Source organism: Chiloscyllium plagiosum, unplaced genomic scaffold (assembly GCF_037043375.1).
Source record: "Chiloscyllium plagiosum isolate Xiang-an unplaced genomic scaffold, Cpla_swu_hap1 HiC_scaffold_2, whole genome shotgun sequence".
In the NCBI taxonomy this organism is placed as follows: domain Eukaryota; kingdom Metazoa; phylum Chordata; class Chondrichthyes; order Orectolobiformes; family Hemiscylliidae; genus Chiloscyllium; species Chiloscyllium plagiosum.
In genome coordinates, this window is record NW_028270140.1 from 152,874,014 (window position 1) to 152,895,206 (window position 21,193).

At 42.4% G+C, this 21,193-nt stretch overlaps 1 protein-coding gene across 1 annotated transcript in view; it reads left to right on the top strand.

Annotated features, from left to right (window-relative positions):
* The first annotated feature begins 3,031 nt into the window (after positions 1–3,031).
* LOC148152024 (polymeric immunoglobulin receptor-like) overlaps positions 3,032–21,193 on the top strand; it is a 47,339-nt gene continuing 29,177 nt past the window's right edge. The window contains exons 1-3 of the mRNA XM_087993790.1: positions 3,032–3,095; positions 9,150–9,533; positions 14,731–15,084. Of these exons, the coding sequence (XP_087849916.1) occupies positions 3,032–3,095; positions 9,150–9,533; positions 14,731–15,084 (802 nt within the window). The remainder of the gene's footprint in view (positions 3,096–9,149; positions 9,534–14,730; positions 15,085–21,193) is intronic.

Below are 21,193 nucleotides of genomic sequence, written 5' to 3' on the forward strand. Positions count from 1 at the left end.
CAAGGTGAGGGTGATAGGTCAGACTGGGGTGGGGGCGGAAAGGTCAGGAAGAAGATTGCAGGTTAGGAAGGCGGTGCTGAGCTCGAACTCAGCACCGCCTTCCTAACCTGCAATCTTCTTCCTGACCTCTCCGCCCCCACCCCACTCTGATCTATCACCCTCACCTTGACCTCTTTCCACCTATCGCATTTCCAAAGGCCCCCCCTCCCCCATGCTTGGGGCAGTCCAAGTCAGGGTGCTCTCCACATCTGGACTGAGGAGCCGAATGATCAACAGCACACCCCTTATCTAGACTCTTTCTGACCTATTGTGGATTGTTTTCCTCCTGGAATGAGACAGAGGCAGGCAAAAATGCTCCCAAAAATGTTGTGCAGCTCGGACTTAGCCAAAGAAACACAACATACAGCCCAAAACGTCGGGACTTCGAGAAGGAAGTTGTGGGAACTGCAAAGATAACATGCAAACCACACAGAGGCTTCAGTAGCTACAGCAGAATTTCCTGTTCTGTTAAGTCCAATGATTGGTTTTAATGGCACTGAAAAGAAGTTTGTATGTGTGCGTATGTATATGTGTGCATGTGCACAATGTCAATTCAAACCAGACTCACTGAATTTGCATCTATCTACAAACAGATCTGTGATTAACCCATAAGAGATCTGTGACTCTCGGTCAGCTGTTATCCACGTGAAGTGTGTTCAGGACAGAAGGTCCAGGATAGCAGCCTCCATCTGTCTCCAGTCACCCTCCCTTCAGCAATACAAAGGGATGTGGGCTACCAGAAAGAAGGAACTAAACTCTTTACATGATCTGTGCTGCTCCTGTCTTTGGAGTGTTTGATGGGTAAAGTGTAAAGACAGCTTTACTCTGTATCTGACTTCAACAGTTTCCTCATTTCCCCTTTCCCCACCCCACCCCAGTTCCAAACTTCCAGCTCAGCACTGTCCCCATGACTTGTCCAACCTGCCTATCTTCTTTTCCACCTATCCACTCCACCCTCCCCCCCCCAACCTATCACCTTCATCCCCTCCCCCACTCACCTATTGTACTCTTTGCTACTTTCTCTCCACCCCACCCTCCTCTCACTTTTCTCTCCACCCTTCAGGCTCTCTGCCTGTATTCCTAATGAAGGGCTTTTGCCCAAAACGTCGATTTTACTTCTCCTCGGATGCTGCCTGAACTGCTGTGCTCTTCCAGCACCACTAATCCAGAATCTAACCATGTGTTCTCCTTGTCCTGGGAGTGCTTGATGAGGAAAGTTTAGAGAGCATTGCTTGCCTGTTCTTCATTCCTTGTATTTTCACCCTTGCTGAAGTGTTGCACACTCTTTGGCATTTTCCAGATGCTCCTATATTCACTGGAGTTGGGAACAATGAAGTGGAATCTCATAGAAAGCTATAAAATTCTAAAATGCCTTGACATGGTAAATGCAGGAAGGATGTTCCTAATGTGTAGTCTAGAACCAGTAGTCATAAGGATACTAAGCTATTTAGGAATGGAATGAGGAGAAATGTTTTCACCCAGTGAGTGGTGAGCCTGTGGAATTCTGTGCTACAGAAAAGAGTTGAGACCAAAACATTGAATGTTTTGAAGAAGAAATTAGATATAGTTCTTAGGCTTAAAGGGATCAAAGGTAATGGGACAAAAGCAGGAACAGGATGCTGAATAGAATGATTAGCCATGATCATATCAAATGGCTGCAAGGGGTGAATTGCCTACAAGTGCTCTTAATTTCTATGTTTTACATTTTGATTCCCTCCTTGAACCACATCTCTTTAATTATGCTGATTGTTTTAAACTTCATTCTGAATATTTTTGCTCTTCTACCAGTGGTGTCATTCCAAGATGTGAGTTTGAACCTGGACATAATTATTCAACTCAGGTTACAGGAAAATTAAGTGTTATTTGCACTTGAAATTCAATTCAGTCTCAACACACCGTGAAGCTACTTAGGACGATCTGAAGATGAAGATCTGACATAATTGCACTCTTCATTAGACTGCTTCCCCTCTCAAAACAGGACAATTCGGAACAAAACTTACAAAGCAAACCAGTGCCTACCTGCACAATGTTTTTGGAGCTGGTGTTCATAAGATATCTTCAGGGATATGCGTTGCCACTGACTGATGAATGTGTTATCTATATTCAAATTAAAGTCAAAAATGTGGGAGTAATTTCAACCTCTTTCAGTGTGGGCTTTTTATCATCACGTACACACCTACATTCATAACTGTGAGAGAAGTGATTTTACCCACTAATCAGCATGAATGAAACACCTGGTAGTACGTTCACACAGTAAAGAAGATCTGGAAGAGAAAAGAAAATGTAAAAAATATAAAATATGTGTATAAGGGAGGCACGGTGGTACATTGATTAGCATATTGCCTCATAGCTCTGGGGACCTGGGTTGATTCCTGTCTCGGATGACTGTGTGAAGTTTGCACATTATCTAAGTACATGCATTGGTTTCCATTGAGTGTTCCAGTTTCCTCCTACAGTTCAAAGATGTGCAGGTTAGGTGGATTAGCCATGGGAAATGCAAAGCTTCTGGGATTGGATAGATGGAATGGGTCTGGATGGTATGCTGTCTGGAAGGGTGATGGAACTCGATGGACCAAATGATCTGCTTCCACACTGCAGGAATCCTATGATTCTCAGTGCAGCTTTGCTCCAACCCATGCTGTCCCATCCTCAGAGTGTTTGATGGGGGAACAGTGTCGAGAGAGCTTTTTCTCTGTGTCTAACCCTGTTCTGCCTCAGCTCTTGGAGTGTTTGAAGTTGACATTGAGGATTTTGAAGATTGTATTGGAAGCTTATACAACATCTCCTGTTCTCAAAGGTTGTTGTGGTTGCTGCCTCAGTTTCACGCAGTTATGTCATTCTCTCAGCTGCTACTGACCATACACAGACTTCCCATTTCTGGTTCTGATCAACATTTCTTCGGTAGTGCACAGGAACCCAAGTAACTTCTGTATTTTTCTGTAAAAGGATAAGAGTAAGTGAGTGAAGAGGATGAAACACTACTGAAGTGTTGATGATGAAGTCTCTCTATGTTTGTCTTTCTGCAGTGTTCCTCTCAGTCTCGGTGCGGGGTCGCAGTAAGTGTTTTCTAATACGGACCTTTCAAATCCATTTTTTCAATCATGTAATTGCCTCCTCCTGGATATTTCATCTGCTATCTGGTATTTAGTTCCCAAACCTGTTACTGCTTAGCATGATGTGCCTTTTCCTTCACCGTGGTTTCTGTGTCAGGGAGAAATCATTTGCTTTACAAAATAATAAAGCAGGTTAATATCACTTACCTGAATCTGCCAAAATATTCCCATCAGAGCTCAAACGGGGCAGAGCCCACAGAAAATCATGTGACTTTCCACAGAGTGAGGGGAGATGCAGAATACTGCAGACATAACCAAGGTTCAGAGATATGCTGGGGCAAAACTGACTGAGAAGTAACAATAATGAGACTAAAGACATTTGTCTCTATTTCTTACAAATAATACTGCAAAAACAGAAAACAGAAAGGCAAAATTTGCTACTTGATGTTGTCAAACCCTGTAGTTGGCTGACCATTGAGATTTACTGAATGATGTGAAGTTGCAACATTTCTCTGGAAGATATAAGTTAAATGCAGCGTAGAATGCTAAATCTTATCTATTTCATCTTCAATGCTTTTTATCAGTATGATGAATATTAATTACTGTTAACCAACCAGTAATTAACTATTCCTAGTATGAAGGTTCATTCCTTCGAGGATTCATTGTAAATTCATGGATTTTTGGACACTTACAGCATAGAAAGAGGCTGTTTGGACCATCATGTCTGGGTCAGACAACAAATATCTGACTATAGTTCTTCCATAATGCAGCTCTTGATCCATTTGCCTTCTTACCAACTTATTGAAGGCTTTAAATTAATTATTCAGGTAGGGTTGGGGTGGGAGGTGGGATTCAATTGAACAGAAGTTTAAAAAATCAAAAAGAAAATGAGAGGTGCAGGCTACTGAAGAAGCAAATGGAAACTTAACTGAATATCTAAATACTGCTTAAATGTTCCTCATGTTTCTAAAAAAAGCACCCTTTCTGGCAGTCAGTGCCAGACTCTTATCACTCTCTGTGTGAAAAAGTATCTCCTCAACTCTCCTCCTACTTTCTATCTCTGACCTTAAATCTGTATTCCCTGGTTACTGACTGCTCCATTGATTAAAAAGGCGCCTCCTGGATTTGTGACTTTTGAATGTAAATTGGCCTGTCCTCTCCACAATCTTCCAGAAAATGTTCTCACATTTGGAGCTCATTGTCAGGAATTCCCGAATCCTGAGGACAAGATGGGTTTGGTCTCTTTGGACTCTTTGTTTTTATCATTCATTCATGCGATGCAGTTGTCACTGGCTGGAACATTCATTGTTCCTTCCTAACTGCCCATAGGGCAGTTCAGAGTCACCTGCATTACTATGGATCTGGAGTCACATGTGGAACCATTAGGTAAGAATAACAGATTTCCTTTCCTTCAGATTACAGTCACCATGAGACTGTTAATTCCAAAAATTTAACAAAAAAAAGTCCATGGTGGGCTTTGAACCCCATTCCCTAGAGCATGACCAGAATTTTTAGATGTCTCACCGCTTGATAATACGGCTACGCCATGGCTTCCCCATTGTTGAAAGTTGTTTGTATCATGCAGAATCTTAACCTTTCAGTGCAATTGCTGACCAATGAACTTGTTCCTGTCTTTCTTCACTGCTTCAATAGGTGGCTTTGTCCCAACAATCTTCCAGATAAAAACAATGACTGCAGATGCTGGAAACCAGATTCTGGATTAGTGGTGCTGGCAAAGCACAGCAGTTCAGGCAGCATCCGAGGAGCAGTAAAATCGACGTTTCAGGCAAAAGCCCTTCATGAGGAATACAGGCAGAGTGCCTGAAGGGTGGAGAGATAAATGAGAGGAGGGTGGGGGTGGGGAGAAAGTAGCATAGAGTACAATAGGTGAGTGGGGGTGGGGTTGAAGATGATAGGTCAGGGAGGAGGGTGGTGGAAGGTAGAAAAGAGTACAATGGGTGGATGGGGGTGGGATGAAGGTGATGGGTCAGAGAGGAGGGTGGAGTGGATTGGTGGAAAAGAAGATAGGCCGGTAGGACAGATCATGGGGACAGTGCTGAGCTGGAAGTTTGGAACTGGGGTGAGTTGGGGTAAGGGGAAATGAGGAAACTGCTGAAGTCCACATTGATGCCCTGGGGTTGAAGTATTCCGAGGCGGAAGATGAGGCGGTCTTCCTCCAGACGTCGGGTGGTGAGGGAGCGGCAGTGAAGGAGGCCCAGGACCTCCATTCCTCGGTAGAGTGGGAGGGGGAGTTGAAATGTTGGGCCACAGGGTGGTGTGGTTGATTGGTGCGGGTGTCCCAGAGAGCAGAGCGCTTTAGGGAACATCTCTGGGATGTTCCATTTATAACTTCCTTTCTTTCTTTTTCCAATCCTGCAGGTAGCTGCTTCCAACCTACTTTGACCAGATCCCATCTTATTAAAATCAGCCTTATGCCCAAACAGAACTTTGTCCTGTCTAATTACCTGAAATCTACCAAAATTGTAGTCACTATCATTGAAATGCTCCTTACTGACACATCAACCATTCTCCTGTGGTGTCCTAAAATTCGATCTAGCATCACCCCATCTCTTATCTGATTCTCCGTGTGCTGGCTTAAAAATCTCTCCTGGACATATTTTAAGAATTCTAGTCCCTCTAGATTTTTAGTTGTCTATCCAATTGAATATCGGGGAAGATGGTATCAGCTTGTGTTATTACCTTATTATTTTTCCAGTTCTCTGAGATTTGCTTACATTTCTGTCTTTCTATCTCTCCTTGTTGGTTTGGGGGTTGATAAGGATTGTACCTGTTTTATAGTTATCGAGTCATAGAGTCATACAGCATGAAAACAGGTTTTGGTCCAACTTGTCCATGCTTACCAAGATTCCCAAACAGAACTATTCCCATTTACCTGCATTTGATCTATATCCCTCTCAACCTTTCCTATTGATGTGCATATCCATGATTGAATGCTGCAGAAGACATGATGGTCTGAATGGCCTAATTTCTGCTCCTGTGTCTTATGATCTTATGGTCTTTTAAATCTTGTAACTGTACCTGCATGCCGCACTTCATTGGACAGTTCATTTCACATACGAACCACTCTCTGTGTGAAAATGTTGCTCCTCACATCCCTTTGAAATCTTTTTCTGCTTGCTTCAAAATATACTCCCCAGTTTTGAACTTTCCCACCCAGAAAAGACCTTTTGCTATTCACTTTACCTATGCCCCTTATGATCTGAGAAACCTCAGGAATGATCACCTTGATGGGATTGTACTATATGCACCTGCACCTAGAACTCCACCCCCCTCCCAACCACCACTACCATCCCCCACCACCCAAAAATCAGAGGGAAATTGAGGTGCAAATATGCTGAGAGATTGCATTTCCAGATAAATATATAAGAATGATAGAGTTCTGATAGCAGGGGGTTTTAACTTTACAAACATAAGCTGGGATGGTCATAGTATTTAGGATTTGGATAGTAAGAAATTCAAATGTGTTTAAGAAAAAATTATTTTCAATACATCGATGTAAATACTGGAGAAGGAACAATGTTTGACTTTCTCTTGGGAAATAAGGCAAGGTAAGTGACTGAAGTGTTCCTGGAGGAGCACTTTGGGACCATTGACCATAATTCTATCAGTTTTTAAACAGTTATAGAAAAGTTTGGGCTTTATATAAAAATTAAAATTCTTAACTGGCAAATTTAAATTCTTAAATGCAAATTTTGATGATGTGAGACAGGAACTTTCAAAAGTTGATTGGAGTAGAACTGTTCACAGGTAAAGGGATGACTGGCAAGTAGAAGCTTTTCAAAATTGAGATAATAAGAGTTCAGAGGAACTATGTTCCTGTTAGAGTGAAGGATAAAGCTGGTAAGAGTAGAAAACAATTGATGAATAAAGACGTTGAGCCTTTATTCATCAAGAATAAGAAGGAGTCATATATTAGGTATTGACAAGTGCGATCAAGTAAATCTCTTGAAGAGTATAAGGGATATAGCAGCATTTTTAAGATGGAAATCAGGAGAGAAAAAAAGGGGACATGAGGCAACCTTGGCAGGTAAGGTTAAGGATAATCCAAAGAGAATCTACAAGGTAATTAAGAGCCAGAGAGCAACTAGGGAGAGAATAGGGTCTCTTCAAGATCAACAAGGTTGGCTATATGGAGAACAACAGGAGATGGGACAGATATAGTAAACAAATACTTTGCACCAACTTTTATTATGGAGAAGGAAGTGAAGGCAAGGAGACTCGGGGAAATAAATATTGATGTCTTGAAAACAGAACACGTTACAGAAGAGGAAATGGTCGAGGTCTTAAAACATAAAAGTGGATAAATCCCTGGAACCTGATCAAATGTATCCCAGAATATTGTGGGAAGTTAGGGAAGAAATTGTGCGGCACCTAACAGAGATATTTGTATCATCCATTAACAGCGGTGAAGTGCCAGAGGAATGGAGGGTGGTGAATGTTGTGTCTTTATTTTAGAAAGACTATGAGGAGATGCCTGGGAACTACAAACCTTTGAATCTGACATCAGTAGTGGAAAAGTTGTTAGAGAGAATTCTGAGAGATATTTGGACAAGCAAGGACTGATTAGCATGGCTTTATGCATGGGAAATCGTGTCCCACAAGCTAAATAGAGGTTTTTGAGGAAGTAACCAAAAAGACCAATGAGTGCAGGGGGGGGGACAATGTTTGCATGGATTTTAGTAAAGCTGTTATCAAGATTACACAGGTGGACTAATTATTAAAGTTAGATCACATGGGAGTCAGGGAGAGAATGCCAATTGGATACAAAATTGACTTGACGAGAGGGGACAGAGGGTGGTGATGGGGGTTTGTTTTTACATTGTACCATGTGGCCTCACTTGAGGAACATTCTAAGATATCATCCATCTTATTACAGTAATTGACTCATTGAAAAATGTTGCAACACCACCACCTATTCTACATTCCCCCTACCCCTACAGGTCTCATCTCATGATTGTATACCCTGGAACATTGTGCTGTCAATCCTGCCTCACCCTCAACTATATTTCTATGATAGCAAAAATATCACATCCCCATGCATTAATCAACAGCTTCAGCTCATCTGCCTTCACAAGTAAATGCCATACAGCTATGCCACACTGCCTTATGCCCTCACTTGACAATATTCACACTGCCTTCTGGATTTACTTGGATTGTCTTCCCGGGTTCTGTAAGCTCAGTTGGCTGGACAGTTGGTCTGCAGTGTACAGTGACGCCAACAATGCAGGTTTAATTCCCATACTGTCTGAGGGGACCATAAAGGTCCCACCTTCTCAACTGTGACCCTTGTCTGAAGCATAATGACCCATAGGTTAAATCATCACCAGTCATCTCTCTCTAAGAGACAGCAGTTCTCTGGGACTATGATGAATTTACCTTTTTATTCCAATTCCCCCTATTTATTTCTCTGTGTATTTCCCTCTGCTGAACCTCCACCGCATATCCCATCCCTCTGCTATGATTATTAAAGAGCGAGTTTGCAGAAGGCTGGCTGGGTAATAGAGTAGAAAGTGATGGGAAATAGAAAAGATTCTGCAGGGAGGGCCCTGAGTCCTGCTCTTCAGATCACTCTGGGTCTCCTGGAACAATGGAGAGTTCAGAAAACTCTCTGGCACCAAACCCTCTCTTCAACCAACAGCAACAAACATCCACAGTCTAACATCAGGATGTTTACAAAATGCAACAGTAGTAGACTCACCAATTTTAAAGGCATTTAAATGGTCATTGGATAGGCATATGGACAAGAATCGAATAGTATAGGTTAGATGGGCTTCAGATTGATTCCACAGGTCGGCGCAACATTGAGGGCTGAAGGGCTTGTACTGCGCTGTAATATTCTATGTTCTATTAAGCACCTGAAGCTCTCTGTTGTGCTGCAGTCTATAACTCATTCTACATTGTCTCAGATCGGTTTATAAACAACGATTGTAGGATACTATACCTTTTCTCACTGTATAATACATTCAGTGTTTTACTTCACTGTTTGGTGTCTGTGCTGTGTTCACATTCTCTTTCGCTGTCTCTCTCCCCTCACAGCGGATTCTGCTCATGGTTGGTCAATAACAGTCGCAAACGACGTGAGGGCTGAGGAAGGAGGCTCCGCTGTCTTACCCTGCAGCTTCACTCACCCTGACACTAATCTCCCACTCACCGGCTCCATCATATGGATTAGATCTGGCATAGGTGTTATCTTTAACTGTACATATCCTGGTCCAGACCATTCCCAGGGTGAGCTGTGTGAGAATGTGAGACAGCGGGATGGTGGGAATCGATTCAGATTCGTGGGGAACCTCAGCAACAAAGATGCCTCAATAATGATGGAGGGACTGAGCCAGAAGGATGCTGGTTTATTTCAGTGTCATGTGGAACTCATTATTGGCAGTTTCCAAACATCGACGGGAACATATTTGGAAGTGACAGGTGAGGAACAATGTTCAGATGGTGTCACTGCCCAGATAACTGAATAGGGACTTGTTCTGGGAGCTCCGGGTTGGTTCCTTGTCCTGGGCTCTTCAGTTGGTCTGAGGCAGGAGATAGTCAGATAGGCTGGAATGTATAGACCATTCCATCACCATTTCTAAAACTTCCTGCAGTCTCTCACACACTCACTCATTTGCTCTATTTAAACTAGCTTCGACATTCTGGGATATAGAACAGAGAAAATATCATCGAGACCCAAGCTCCAACACTCCCACCAGTGACAGCCCTGCTCTATCAGCATTAAGTGAGGAAAAGAGAAACTTTTATCTCCTGAGCCCTCATTGGATGAACATGTCTGAGGGTGAAGGAATCTTCAGCTCACATTGGCTGAGAGCCTCACTGTTGCTATCCCCCTCTCTCTTGGTCTGAGGAGAAAATGAGGGAAGACATCTTCTCCAGACGTTAATTCCCTTGCAAATGATTCCAATTCCAGCCGATTTTGAAATTTGAATTGAAAAAAATCAAGCACAAAAAACTAATCTCATAATGACCATGTATCCATCACCATAAAATAAAAACCACCTGGGGATTCATGTCCTTTAGGGAGGGAAATCTGCTATCCTTACCTTGTCTGACCTACATGTGACTCCATACCTACAGCGATATGGTTGACTCTTATATGTCCCCTCAATGTCTCAAGCAGTTGTAGACAAGAAGTGAACCCAGGAGTGCAAATGAAACTGTGGTTACAAGAGCAGGAAACAAGCTAGGAATCCTGTGAATTAACAGACCTCCTGACTCCAAAGCCTATTTGACAAGTCAGGAGAATGACACAATACTCCCCACCTGTCTGTGTTAAGGACCAGGCCAGACTCCCTCAGAACATTTCAAGAAAGTACCTCAGACACTAACTTTGCTAGTTGTTTTAAGCAGGTATAGACTGGATATTCCAGGAGAGGTGCAGATAGCCAAACCACTTAGTTTTAAACAAAACAGAATATATTTACAAATTACCGAATGAAACACCAGCAAAAGAGAACAGAATACCAAATAACTTAACCTATCTGAAAACCCAACAGATTATCCCAACTTAATGATACTGTTTCAAAAACTTGCAACAATCCCCATAAATACCCCTTGGCACAAAAGGTATGGTCAAAAACAGGGTCATCATCATAGAATCCCTACAGTGTGGAAACAGGCCATTCAGCCCAGCAAGTCCACACTTACCCTCCAAAGAATAACCCACCCAAACCCCTATCCTATTACTCTACATTTACCCCTGACTAATGCACATATCCCTGTACACTACTGGTAATTTAGCATGGTCAGTTTACCATAACCTGAACATCTTTGGATTGTGGGAGGAAACCCATACATATACGGGGAGGATGTGTAAACTCCACACAGTTGCTCAAGTTTGGAATCAAACCTGGGTCCTGGAACTGTGAGGCAGCAATGCTAACCACCAAGCCACTGTGCCAGTCTAACAGGAGAGTCTTATAGGAGAGTTATCGGAGAGAGAGAGATGGTAACATGGAACACCCTCTATCATGTAACTATTTCTAGGATCAGCTTCAAAACTGCCTTATTGCTTTAAATGAATAGCAAGACTCCCCCCGCCCATCCAAAAAAAGTCAAACCAGAAAGAAGCTGAGCTGGGAGAACTGACCACCCGCTTTTCATTGTACAAGTGTTTTTTTTAATGTGAAAATGTTTTCCCTGAGGGAGTATCTGTTAGCTATAATCAAACTGGCCATAAAATCCTTCAAACTTAGCCTTTTTGCAGTCTGTGCCTTTTATGACCTCTCTGGAAAAAAAAAGCCAAGGACAACATACCTTGTTAAAGGAGCAATATCATCACATCTGGAAGAGAGCAGAAAAAATATATCACTGCTCTGTCATTGTCACTGACTCAAATCCTGGAAATCCCACCCTAACACCATTTTGGGAATAAAAATAATTACAAAATACACTGCAGGAAGACACCAACATTTCCTCCACCAGTACCTACCAAACTGTGACGTCTATGACCACCATGAAAAACAGCAGCAGATGCACACCATCTTGACTTGGAACTATATTTATCTTGTAATGTTTTAAGCAGATGTGGGTGACACATGCTTGGTCAGCCTTTTTGGCCATCCCTAATTGCCCTGGATAATGGAATGTTGAGCTGCCTTCTTGAACTGCTGCATTCCCTCAGCTGCAGGGATATTCATGATGTGCTTGGCAAAGGAGTTCCAGGATTTTGTCTCAGTGACACTTAAGGAATGATGAAATATTTCCAAATCAGGATGGTGAGTGTCTTGGAAGAAAGCTTGTAGGTGGTGATGTTCTCCTATATCCCATGTTGATCAGTGAACATTCATCCCCACTTCTGACCTCATGGTGGAGGAAAGGTCATTGATGAAGCAGCTGAAGAGAGTTGGGCCCGGGGCACTACCCTGAGGAACTTCTGCTGAGATGTCCTGGAGCTGAAGTGACTAATCACAACCACCTTCCCATGTGTCAGGTATGACTCAAACCAATGGAGGTTTCTCCCCAGGTTCCTGTTGGCTTCAGTTTTACTCAGACTCATTGACACTACACCTGCTCAAATGTGGCCTTAATGTTAAGGGCAGTCACTCACTTTCCATCACTTTCTTGATGATCAAGAGTAGACTGATGGGGTGGTAATTGGCCTGGTCAGACTCACCTTGCTTTGTGTGTACAGGACATACCCGGGTAATTTTCCCCATTGTTGGGGAGATCCCAGTGTTGTAACAGTACTGAACCAGCTGGTACTGCAACTGTCCACCACCACTCAGGAAAGTATGCAGCAGGCCTGCAGAGCCATCTGATCCATTCGCTATGGGGTGGCTCTATTGTGTGCTGTTTCTGCTGTTAGACAACCAAGTAGTCCTAGGGGTTGTAGTTTCAGCATGTTGACCTCATATTTTTAGGTTTGCCTGGTGTTGGTCACAGCATACTCACATGGACACTTTATTAATGTCCCAGCCTGATGGGAATGGTGGAGTGGTGGGTTTACATAGATTGTGGTTCATTGGGATTACAATGTTGTCTTTCAGTTGGGGATTTCAAGTTGGAGACTCACAGGACATCTTTCTCCCAACTATATATCACAGCGCCTCAATCTCTGCTGGGTCTGTCCTGCCAGTGGAACAGGAAATATCCAGCAGTGGCAACGGTGGTGCCTGAGACATTGTGAGTTATGATTCCATGAGTTTGCCTATGTGAGGCTGTTAGTTGACCAGTCTGTGAGGCAGCTCTTCCACTTCTTGCACTAGCTTCCAGATGTTAATGGGAAGGATTTTACAGGATTGACACGGCTGTGTCTGCTCTCATTGTTTTTGCTGCCTCACTCAATGCAGAGTAGGCAGGTTCCATTCTTACCATATTGCCATTTGTTCAGCGTTGCTGGGTCAAAACCCTGGAGCTCCATCCCTAAAATTACTGTGGGTAACCCGTACACCTCAGGGCTGCAGCAGTTCAAGAAAGCAGCTTCTCCTGGACAACGAAGATGCACAATAAATGCACATCATCTGAGTCAGTGACATCTATGACTGAATGAAAAAATATTAGAGGAGAAATTACTGAAAAAAAGAAGGTTCTGAGGAGACTTGACAAGACAGATTCTGAGAGGGTATTTGCTCTTGTGAGCAAAAGACGAACTGGTTTGAAAGTGGGGGATTCCTGTTTAAAGGAGGGAATGAGGAATCAGTTTGTCTCTCAGCTCATCTTTAAAGTTTCTGGATCAGTGGTGCTGGAAGAGCACAGCAATTCAGGCAGCATCCGAAGACAGGCAAAATCGACGTTTCGGGCAAAAGCCCTTCATCAGGAATAAAGGCAGAGAGCCTGAAGCGTGGAGAGATAAGCTAGAGGAGGGTGGGGGTGGGGAGAGAGTGGCATAGAGTACAATAGGTCAGTGGGGAAGGAGATGAAGGTGATAGGTCAGGGAGGAGAGGGTGGAGTGGATAGGTGGAAAAGGAGCTGGGCAGGTCGGACAAGTCCGGACAGGTCAGGGGATCGAGTTGCTGGAGGTTAGAAGCTAGGATGAGGTGGGGGAAGGGGAAATGAGGAAACTGTTGAAATCCACATTGATGCCCTGGGGTTGAAGTGTTCCAAGGCGGAAGATGAGGCGTTCTTCCTCCAGGCGTCTGGTGGTGAGGGAGCGGCGATGGAGGAGGCCCAGCACCTCCATATCCTCGGCAGAGTGGGAGGGGGAGTTGAAATGTTGAGCCACTGGGCGATTTGGTTGATTGGTGCGGGTGTCTCGGAGATGTTCCCTAAAGCGCTCTGCTAGGAGGGGCCCAGTCTCCCCAATGTAGAGGAGACCGCATCGGGAGCAACGGATACAATAGATGATATTAGTGGATGTGCAGGTAAAACTTTGATGGATGTGGAAAGCTCCTTTGGGGCCTTGGATAGAGGTGAGGGAGGAGGTGTGGGCGCAGGTTTTACAGTTCCTGCGGTGGCAGGGGAAAGTGCCAGGATGGGAGGGTGGGTCGTAGGGGGGCGTGGACCTGACCAGGTAGTCACGGAGGGAACGGTCTTTGCGGAAGGTGGAGAGGGGTGGGGAGGGAAATATATCCCTGGTGGTGGGGTCTGTTTGGAGGTGGCGGAAATGTCGGCGGATGATTTGGTTTAACCTCATCTTTAAAGTTCATGCAGTGAAGAGCCACATGAATTACCACTCCACCTGTATCAAAAAATATTTTACTCAGTGTAGAAAATTTTAATCTGGACTCTGAGTTTAAATTAACCTGTGCTCATTTCAAAGGTCACAGGTTAGAACTGATGAATGGTTACATTAGGAATGACACCAGGGGGTTCTCCTTCACACAGAGTGTGGTCAATACTTTGAATGTATTTGCTGTACAGAGTGAGGGGGGGGGAGGCTGTAAAATCCTTGATCTCATGTAAAGAATATGGATGGAGGGTTCTGCATGAATGAATTCGGGAAGGTACAATGAATTTCCTAATCTCTAAGTATCTTATGATTAGGATTCTTAAATTAAGAGGTAGAGAGACATTTTGATCGAGGTGACTCTTGTAGGGGAATGTCTGGGAGAGACCTGTTAGAGATATGAATGGAGTTTTTAATTCTTCATTTTATTGTGAAGTTGAAAGGAATGGAACAAATTGAATCAAGGACTTCTGATCTCATTAATTCTGATGTTTGTTCTTTCCTCAGCTGCTCAGGCAAGTGTCCCAGTGGTGAGTGGGACAGAGGGAGATTCAGTTACTTTACCCTGTATCTTCGAGACCATGGACTTCCTCAAGCTGACCACTGTTACCTTAATGAGGACGGAGCCCTATCAACACATTGTTACTTTTAAAGCCCAATCACAGGGAACTTGGACAACTGTAAATGGTGGAAATCGGTACGAGCTCATCGGGAACGCAGAGGAGGGAATCATCTTAATCCAGATAAACCAGTTGACTGTGAAGGACAATCATACTTACCTGTGTGTGGTGGATTACACGTTATTACAAGAGGATATTCAATGTCTAATCCAGAAAGAGAGTCGGATGCAGGTCATACCAGGTAAGCCATTCACACATTCTTTCATCTGAGAATGGAACAGATTCTGTGAATTTTTTGTGACTTGATTCTCTGGTGAAAGGTCATTGAACTAAGCATTAACACTGTTTCTCTCCAAGGTGTTGTCTGGTGTGCTGAGTATTGGCAGCATTTTGATTGTTTTTTTTCCCAAATCTCCAGCATCAGCAATATTTTGCTTTTGTGTTTTGAATTTGATTTTTAAAATATTTTAAGCAATTTGATGTGCTAATCCATTTAGATACATTCTGATATCAGTGTTGAAAGACTTTTACCACATGCAGAACATTCAGTTCAGTCTCCAAAGCACCCAAATTTGTGCTGATATTGAGATCATCTCCTCAATTAGGAAGGTGTAGCAGTCGAATGTGTTCCTCTTGGTTACAATGAAAGTTTTCATCAGGAATAGTTCCATCAATGCAAATACATTCTCTCAATCTCCATTTGACTATGTGAGTCATCACAGCCATGTGGGACCTATCCGAGTCCTGCATTCACACATGACTTGGTGGTATACTACTACTGTCACTGGATGATTACTCCAGACACCCAAGTCTGGGGCTATGGGTTCAAATTCCAGCACAGCAGAAGTTTGTGAAATTTGAATGAAATGTTTAAAAATCTGGAATTTAAATAAGCTAATTTCATGGCCACGTTGTTGATATATGTAGAAGGCCCATCTGATTCAGTCATGCCTTTTAGGAAAACTAGGGGTCAGTTTGGCTCAGTTGGTTGAACAATTGGTGTGTTAAACCTACATGGGTTCAATTCCCACACTATTCAGGTTACCATGAACGATTTGCCTTCTCAACTTCTCCCCTCACCTGAAGTATGGTGGACCTCAGGTTAAATCGCCATCAATTACCTCTGTCTAGTGAGAGAGCAGCCCCATGGTCTGCTAAGAATATAGTGACTTGACTTTGAGAATGAAATCTGCCTCCTGGACTCATTATTGAGGTCAATAATTTTAAGGCTAAAGCACCTTCTCCTATCTCCTTCCCCCCAACCCACATACACCAGCCCATCAGACATGGGCTGTTATCACAAACAATCCATTCTCAGCGACTAATGGTGCCCATCAGCAGCTGTTCATTCTCCCAGGCTGACCTTTACCATTCCTTTGTCTATCCAACAGTTTTTCTTCCTCCCTGAACTCCATCTCCACCGAGGGTTTGCTCCTCTCCCCTCTGTCCATCTCATCTTCATAATTTATTCCAACCTTTTCCCAGCAACAATCATTTGTAGAGTCAGACAGTCATAAAGGCATACTGCATCGAAACAAACCCTTTGGTCCAAACAGTCCATGCCAACCATAATCACAGTCTAAACTAATCCCATCTGGCTGCACTTGGCCCATATCCCTCTAAGATTTCTTCTTCATGTACTTATCCAAAAGTCTTTTAAACATTGTAACTGTACCTATATCCACCACTTGCTCCTGATCTTCATTCCACACACAAGCCACTGTCTATATAAAAAAATTGTTCCTCATGTCTTTTTTAAATCTTACTCCTCTTACCTTAAAATATGCCACCAGTCTTGAAATGCCCCACCCTACAGAAAGGGCATCGACCATTCATCTTATCTATACCACTCATAATTTTATAAAACTCTATAAGATCACCTCTGAACCTTTTATGGCCCCAGTGAAAAATGTTCGAGCCTATCCAGTCTCTCCTTTTTGCTGTAACACTCAATTCCCAGCAAAATCCTGATAAATCTCTTCTGAATCTTCTCCAGCTTAATAATATCCTTCCAATAACAGGGTAACCAGAAGTGGACAGTACTCCTGAAGATGCCTCACCAATGTTCAGTACAACGTCAACATGGTGCAATCTGAGTAATGAAGGCAAGCGTGCTGAACAGCACCTTAATCACCCTATCTATAAGCGATGTAAAGTCAAAGAAAGAAAGCTTAGGTCTTTCTCTGTTCTTTTAAATTTATAAGTCTTGCCTTCATTTGTTTTTCCAAAATGCAATACCTTGCATTTATCCAAATTAATCTCCACCTGACACTCTTCAGACCATTGACCTGATTAATCAAGATCTCTTGGTAATCTCAGATAACCATCTTCACTTTCCAATTTACCAGCAATTTTGGTGTCATCCACAAATTACTAACTATGCTTTCTATATTTTCATCTAATTCATTTATATAAATGACAAACAAAAGTGGAGCCAGCACCAATCCCTGTGGAACACTGCCAGTCACGGGTTTCCAGTCCAAAAATCAACACTCCATAGTCACTCTCTGTCTTCTGCCGTTATGCCAATGTTGTATCCAATTGCCAAGCTCACCCTGAATCCCACATAATCTAACTTTACTAATTAGTCTACCATACGGAAGCTTGTCAAAGACTTTACTAAAGTCGAATAAAGAACATTTCCAACTCTGCCTTCACCAATTATGTTGTTTATGAACTTAAAATCCCTACAGTATGGAAAAAGGCCATTTGGCCCAACAAGTCCATACTGACCCTCTGAAGAGTAACCCATTCCCCTATTATTCTATATTTACCCCGGACTTATGCACCTAATCTACATATCCAATAACAGTATGGGCAATTTAGCTTGGCAAATTCACCTAACCTGCACATCTTTGGATTGTGGGTTGAAAATGGAGCACCGGGAGGAAACCCATACAGACACAGGGAGAACATGCAAACTCGACATAGACGGTCGCCCAAGGTTGGAATTGAGCCCAGATTCCTGGCGCTGTGAGGCAGCAGGGCTAACCACTGCGCCACCGTGCTGCCCTACCTAAAAACTCAATCATGTCTGTGAGACACAATTTCCTTCAGACAAAACAATGCTAAGTATCCCTAATCATTCCTTACATTCCTAGCTACCCACCATTGAATTCCGACTCACAGGTCTGTAATTCCCGGGCTTTTCCTTACATCCCTTATTAAATAAAGGCACAAAGTTCGACAAGGTTCCCCATGGGAGACTGGTTAGCAAGGTTAGATCTCACGGAATACAAGGAGAACCAGGCATTTGGATACAGAACTGGCTCAAAGGTAGCAGACAGAAGGTGGTGGTGGAAGGCTGTTTTTCAGACTGGAGGCCTGTGACTAGTGGAGTGCCACAAGGATCGGTGCCGGGTCCTCTACTTTTTGTCATTTATATAAATGATTTGGATGTGAGCATAAGAGGTACAGTTAGTAAGTTTGCAGATGACACCAAAATTGGAGGTGTAGTGGACAGCGAAGAGGGTTACCTCAGATTACAACAGGATCTGGACCAGATGGGCCAATGGGCTGAGAAGTGGCAGATGGAGTTTAATTCAGATAAATGCGAGGTGCTGCATTTTGGGAAAACAAATCTTAGCAGGACTTATACACTTAATGGTAAGGTCCAAGGGAGTGTTGCTGAACAAAGAGACCTTGGAGAGCAGGTTCATTGGTCCTTGAAAGTGGAGTCGCAGGTAGATAGGATAGTGAAGGTGGTGTTGGTATGCTTTTCTTTATTGGTCAGAGAATTGAGTACAGGAGTTGGGAGGTCATGTTGTGGCTGTACAAGACATTGGTTAGGTCACTGTTGGAATATTGCATGCAATTCTGGAAAGATGTGAAACTTGAAAGGGTTCAGAAAAGATTTACAAGGATGTTGCCAGGTTTGGAGGATTTGAGCTATAGGGAGAGGCTGAACAGGCTGGGGCTTTTTTCCCTGGAGCATCAGGGGCTGAGGGGTAACCTTATAGAGGTTTACAAAATGATGAGGGACATGGATAGGGTAAATAGGCAAAGTCTTTTCCCTGGGGTTGGGAAGTCCAGAACTAGAGGACAAAGGTTTAGGTGAGAGGGGAAAGATATAAAAGAGACCTATGGGGCAACGTTTCACACAGAGGGTGGTATGTGTATGGAATGAGCTGCCAGAGGATATGGTGGAGGCTGGTACAATTGCAACATTTAAGAGGCATTTGAATGGGTATATGAATAGGAAGGGTTTGGAAGGATATGGGCCAGGTGCTGACAGGTGGGACTAGATTGGGTTGGGATACCTGGTCGGCATGGACGGGTTGGACCGAAGGGTCTGTTTCCATGCTGTGCATCTCTATGACTCTATGACTCTGTAATAGCCCATCTACAGCTATTGGACACTTCAGCCGCATTTGTAGAGGAGACAAATAATTCTGCAAGAGGCCCTTCAATTTCCTCCCTTACTTCCCTCAAAGTCCTGGGATATTCTAAGTCAGGTACTGGAGGTTTATCTATCTTTACATTTTCTCTAACCTCCAGCACTTCCTCTTCTGTAATGTGAATTGTTTTGAAAACATCAATATTTATTTCCCTGAGTTTCCTAGCCTCCATTCCTTTCTCAACAGTAAAAATTGACATGAAATATTCATTTAATATCTTTCCCATCTCCTCAGGTTCAACACAAAGGTGACCTCTTTGATCTATAAGGGGTCCTACTCTCTCTCTAGTTGCTGTTTTACTCTTAATGTAATTATATAAACTCTTTGGATCATCCTTAACCCTATTTGTCAAGGCTATCTCATATCCTCTCTTTGTTATCTCTAAGAATGCCCCTAAACTCTTTATATTGTTCAAGAGATTCATTTGAATCCAGTTGTTTATATCGAATATATTATTCTTTTTTATTTTTGACTAGAACTTCAATATCATAATTTATCCATTGTTCTCAAATCCTACCAATCTCACCTTTTAGCTGATCAAGAACATAATGATTCTGAACTCTCATTATCACACATTTGAAAGCCTCCCACTTACCAGATGTCCCTTTACCTGTGAATAGTTTGCTCCAATCAAAGTTTGAAAGATCTTGTCTCACATCATTAAAATGTTCCTTACTCCAATTAAAAACTTTATTTTCTAGAGAAGTTTTACCCTTTTCCATAGCCATATTAAAACAAATTGAATTATGATCACTTTGGCCCAAGTGTTTCCCTACTATCACTTTAGTCACTTGCTCTGTCTTTATACTCAAGAGAAGGTCAAGTTTTGCTCTTTCTCTTATTGGAATATTTACATATTGATAAAGAGAATTTTCTTTAACAAGTTCTTCACCATTCAAAACTTGTCCCAGTCAATGTCTGGAAAATTAAAATCACCTACCAATACAACTCTATTATTCTTACAAATACCTGAGATCTCTCAAAATATTTGTTCCTCAATTTCCTTCTGACCTTTCTGGTGGACTTGCAATACAATCCCATCAAAGTTATCATTGCATTTTTGTTTCTAATTTCAACCTATGCATTTTCACAGGACAGTTTTCAGAAATATCTTCTCTCATAACAGGAGTAATGTTTTCCTTAATTAAAAATGCCATGCCCCTCCTCTTTTTCTATCCTTCCTGTAGCATCAGAAACCTGGAACATTGAACTGCAAATCCTGTCCATCCCACGTCTGTCTGTGCCCTTGACAGGACAGTCCCCCATAATAATTATTCTTCGAAATTTTGTCAAACCTATCTAACATAAGATTCATTCTTAGTGTACAAGATCTGACTGTCTCATCTTTTTTTCCTCTGAGAGACTATCCTTTCAAGAGTATCCAAAATTGAGTATCTGTTTGAGAGAGGAATTGCAGCAGGAGACCTCTGAATTACCTTCTTACCTTTTCTGATAGTCACCCATCTATCTGACTGATCATGCTGTGTATTCGCTTCTCTAAATCTAACTCGCTGTTTAACTCTATCGCGTGTATGCCTTCAATGTTATTAAGCCAAAAAGAGGCAGGTTATAATAGCTCCTAATATATAAATTAGACTACCTTTCTTTTGCCAAAGAGTTAATATTAAGCATGCAAAAAAAAATAAAATGAATAAAACATATAAATCTAAAGAAAAATCAAATGTAGAAATCTTCAATAAAATCAACCACTGAGCTGAACAATCGAATTTAAATAATAACAAAAGTGACTCCTGCTCAACTGGTCCAGCAGGCAGCTTTCAATGTTCCCATGAAAAATTCCCACGCCAGAATCATCGACGTATAAGCCTCTCCAAAATCTCTATAAACACAACTCTGTCTTTAAAAAAAACCTCTCCTTTGCGATTTTAAAAAGAATCATTTCAGCAATGATAACAAAGTCTCTGCTATGCATATAATTTCATAGAGATATAA